Source organism: Penaeus monodon, chromosome 13 (genome assembly GCF_015228065.2).
Source record: "Penaeus monodon isolate SGIC_2016 chromosome 13, NSTDA_Pmon_1, whole genome shotgun sequence".
NCBI lineage: Eukaryota > Metazoa > Arthropoda > Malacostraca > Decapoda > Penaeidae > Penaeus > Penaeus monodon.
The window spans coordinates 44,275,704-44,280,703 of record NC_051398.1 but is presented as its reverse complement, the minus strand read 5'-3'; the positions used below and the strand labels follow the sequence as shown (position 1 = coordinate 44,280,703).

The 5,000-nt window shown below is 40.5% G+C and overlaps 1 protein-coding gene across 1 annotated transcript in view; it reads left to right on the top strand.

Annotated features, from left to right (window-relative positions):
• LOC119579947 overlaps positions 1–5,000 on the top strand; it is a 21,488-nt gene that overhangs the window by 4,153 nt on the left and 12,335 nt on the right. Inside the window, exons 7-15 of the mRNA XM_037927794.1 lie at positions 1–5; positions 923–1,145; positions 1,351–1,470; positions 1,601–1,733; positions 1,968–2,113; positions 2,728–2,967; positions 3,454–3,630; positions 4,252–4,431; positions 4,777–4,920. The exon at positions 1–5 is cut by the window's left edge and continues 267 nt beyond it. Of these exons, the coding sequence (XP_037783722.1) occupies positions 1–5; positions 923–1,145; positions 1,351–1,470; positions 1,601–1,733; positions 1,968–2,113; positions 2,728–2,967; positions 3,454–3,630; positions 4,252–4,431; positions 4,777–4,920 (1,368 nt within the window). The remainder of the gene's footprint in view (positions 6–922; positions 1,146–1,350; positions 1,471–1,600; positions 1,734–1,967; positions 2,114–2,727; positions 2,968–3,453; positions 3,631–4,251; positions 4,432–4,776; positions 4,921–5,000) is intronic.

Below are 5,000 nucleotides of genomic sequence, written 5' to 3'. Positions count from 1 at the left end.
AACAGGTGCGTCCGGTGCTGCATCAAACCTCGCTGTCTTCCATTAGAGTTTCTTTCGAGAAGAATGACAGGAAGGAAGCGCGGGCGGTGACGAGTTCTCTTGATTGACCCATTTTCCTCTCCTGCGGGTTGTGTTATTATTGTCTCGCGGATAACATCACCGGAATCGGAAGCGGTTCCGTTTCATCACATTCAATCACACACACACACACACACGCACATACACACATACACACACATACATATGTGTATATATATATATATATATATATATATATATATATATATATATTCATATATAGATAGATAGATATATATATAGATAGATAGACAGATAGATAGATAGACACACACACACACACACACACACACACACACACACACACACACACACACACACACACACACACACACACACACACACACACACACACACACACACACACACACAAATATATATATATATATATATATATATATATATATATATATATATATATATATATATATATATATAAAGACAACATTACAGTTATGTTATATGACATTTATGTTCTGTTCTTTTACCACAAATAAAGGATTTGTTCTTTTGAAGTATAATGGACAAAACATAATGTGGATAAAAAGAGAGATTAAACACAACTGTGTGATACTGGGATGTATTACGCTCTTGGTGTATAAAAGGAGAGGAAATGTTGTACATGTCTCTAAAACACTAAAAATATTGTTACCTAAATTTGCTCATGCACCATTTTCTTTTGTTCATAGTTATGAACATATTGATATAACTTTCAGTGTATAAAATAGAAACAAAAGACAGTACATGCTTTTTTTTATATCTGTCTATTTACGATTCTTATTCAACAATTTGATTTAATCATCAAGCAAGATGACGTAAACCCAACCCTTTTCCCAAACTCAAGGCGCGGCGTGTGTCAAGAACTGCAAGATTTGGAAAGAGAAGAACTGCAGACGGACTTCCTCTCTCCCTTGAGGTTTCTCCATCAGGGTCCGGGCTCCCGCAGTCACGCAGGTCTCAAGGGCGGCAAGATGCGCACAGACCCACCCGGGACACTTTCAGGAACTTCCTTAGGCCTGTACCGTATTCTTGCCATTCCTGGAAACTCTACCGTTACCGTCCATCAGGTATGTTGTGTGTGGCTATCCCCTTATTGGAGGTCTGTATCTTTAATTAGGAGATTTGTTTTATATTTGAGATATGCTTTAAAGTTATGCACTAATTAATATATGAATCTCAGCGAGGGAGGAAGGACATCTGTGCTGAAGCAGTATCTTAAAATACACGGGTCGTAAGCTGTTTATACTTATAAAGGACTCATCCATTTCATAGACCTTCGTGATGGACAACTCCACGCTACGAGTCACAGGCGAGTCATACATCTCCAAAAGGAATGGCTGCTCTCAGGGTGTCTGCAACTCGTGCTTAGACGGCCCTGAAAACCTCATGCAGGTAGGATATGCTGATCTCAATTCTTATTTTGATTTTTTCGCGTTGTCTGTTATATTCTTGATGGGCATAATATAAGTCTTTAATGAAAAAGGAAGAAAGAAAATTACGTATAAATCCATTTGGCTTGTAGGTGACTCCTGGGCAGCCGGTGAACACGACAACAGCAGCACCGACAGTAGAAGCAGAGGACCACGTGTTATTACCCTCCTCCGACCGGGTGGTTCTCACGGCACTCTTCCCCATTCATCAACCTTCGCCTGACGGTATGTGTCAACCGATATTATTATTGTTATTATTATTACTATTAGATTTTTTCAGACTTTTACATGCTTTACGATTTCAATTTATATTTTCTAATCCAATAAAAAATAATCACGTATTTTCAGTTAGCTATTTCCCTTAGACAATTTGATTTTTCTCTCACTGCTCTTTGCGGATAGTCTTATTGTTTCGCCTTCAATGATTCCTTGCATTTCCACGTTCACGACCTCCTGCAGGATCGGACTGCGGGGACACCATCAACGAGGAGATCCTTCAGGAGGTGGAGGCCTTTCTGTGGGCGGTGGACCAGATCAACCAACACCAGAAATTGCTTCCTTCTACCACCCTCGGCGCCCTCGTCCTCGACACCTGCGGCTCCAGGGTGAGTATGGGCGGGTTCTCGGTTAATGCATGCAAGCGCTAATGGTTTGTGGATGCGGATATATGCTTAGGGCTTGGTGTGAATGTGGATACATGGTGTATAAATGGTATACCTAGGGATGGGTGTAGATGGTGAATACGGCGTTGATGTATCTGGTAGTTTTAGAATAGAAATATTTATTTTATGGAGGAAATATATAAACGTTTGAAGAAGTAGAGAACCTGCATGCAAGAAATGAGTGCATAATAAAAACAAAAACAAAGAGAAACACAAGAACAAACTCGTACAGACGTGGGCGAGGTTGTCTGCGTGGGTTTGGCTCACGTGAGCACACTTACATATAGATGTGGGTAGCAGTAGGCGTGTTCAAGACTAAATCTTTTCAGTCTGCGAAAGTGAAAGTATGATTAGTAAAACGCATAGAAATGATTTTATTTTAATTTGCTATATCTGTGATACAAGTGCTACGGTTAGACGAATTATGAAAATTACGAATGCATTTTGATCTTTTACAACAGGAGGCATAATAGGAAAAGCCAAATGAATCATAATAGTTACTGAGTTCACTGACTATCGTGAGTCTTACGCTTAATATACTGTACATTCGCCCACAGATCCGCACCATGAACCAAGTCACGAGCTTGGTCAAGGGAACTCTTCCGGGCATTGACGTGAATATCAACGACGTCCAGATGTTCGTGACCTCGCTTGACCCCGAGACGGCCCGGGTCACGGGAGAGATCCTTTCCTCCCTCAACGTGACCTCTGTCAACATGGGTCCGTCGCAGGCACACTCGCCCTACGCCCTGCAGATGAGTCCTCCCATCAACAAGGAGGCTGAGGCCATGGTGCAGGTGAGCCATGACGCAACAATACACTACCCCTTCTAGTTTTGCTTGTTTCTAGTCTGATGCATCTATTACTTCCTTGTGATGTATTGTTACTTCTTTATACTACATCTCTTACTTTCTTATGATATATCTATTACTTCCTAATATGTATATATATATATATATATATATATATATATATATATATATATATATATATATATATATATATATATATATATATTATATATCTTACTTTCTTATGATATATCTATTACTTCCTTATAATATATCTGTCACAGCCTTATAATGTATCTATCACATTAGTATGATACGTCTACCATTTCCTTATAATATACCCATCACTTCCTTGTCATTCATCTATTATTTTCTTAAATGCCCATCACTTATTTCATCCTTTACAAAACGATTATCGCAACCCCTTTTTTTCCATTTTGTCTTCTTAAAAAAAAAAAATCACCCACAATTACCGTTCATTCCCCGCTGAAGATGCTGAGGTTCCTGGGATGGGATTACGTGTCCTTGGTGGTGTCCTCGGAAGACGCCGAGAACATGGCGGGCGCAGAAGCCTTTAGGACGGTGGCCAGGGCGTCTCGGGTCTGCCTCGCCCTCGACCTCAAGATGGTTCCCCTCGAGGCTGAAGGGTCTGCCACGCTCGCTGACCAGGTAGAGCTCAAGTTGCTAATCGTATGGCCTGTATAAGTGAACAATAACAGTATATACGTATATACATGCATACATACATATATGCATACGTACTTATACACACATACATAAATACTTAAACACATATACATACATACATACATACATACTATACACATACATACATATATACATACAAACATACAGACAGACAGACAGTCAGTCAGACAGACATACATACATACATATATACATACATGCTTACATACCTACATACATACATACACATACATACATAAGAGTAAATGACGCATGCGTCTGGCTGTGGTGATTTAGTATCTATTGTTGTGAAATTACTTTATTCTACACACACACACACACACACAGACACACACACACACACACACACACACACGCACACACACACACACACACACACACACACACACACACACACACACACACACACACACACCACACACACACACACACACACACACACACACACACACACACACACACACACACACACACAAATATACATGCACACGCACACATGCTCCATCACAAGCAACCACACGAAACTGAAAAATAAATGGAAACTTATTAAATAACGCAATACTCGCCCCCCTCCCTCGTCAGATCGTGGAACAGCTGACGGAGAAGGCGGTCGTGGGCGCAAGGGGCGTGATTCTCTTCCTGACCCTCGAAGACACGAAGGCGCTCCTGCAGGCGGTGCAGAAGGCGGTGTCTCTCCACCGACTCCACAAGCACCAGATCGTGTTCTTGGGCACAACCACTTGGGGAGACCATAAGGACCAGGTACAGTTTTTATTCCCGTTTTCTCTGATTTTAATGGGTGACGACAAGAAAAAAAAAATCAAAATTTTCTCCATACATTTTAATAACAAAAATAATATATGTAGGGTCCCGGAGGGGTTATGAATTAAACAGTCATTAGCACATCTTTGCATTTTTTATTTTTTTTTATAATGGTATGCCTTATTTTTGTGCAATTACGATAAACCAAAAACGTGCTATAAACCAATCAATTATATAATATTCGAACATATAAATGCACAAAAACTTGGGTCAACACGACAAACACCGACGGCGGAATTCTGCACTGTATTCAACTCTCAACTCTACTAAAATCTATTCTTACAGTTGCGTGAAGTTGACGCGGAAATCGGTGGCGTGCTTGCGCTGAAGGACGGCCAGCAGGATGTCCGGGACTTCATCGCTCACTACCGCCTCTTGGATCCGGAAAAGAATGCACGAAATCCTTGGTTCAAGCAGTACTGGGAGCAAGTATGCACATACAGGGCTTTATTATTCTTTTGTGCTAATCATCTTTTACAACATAGTGGTTCTTATTCATTGCTGACGTG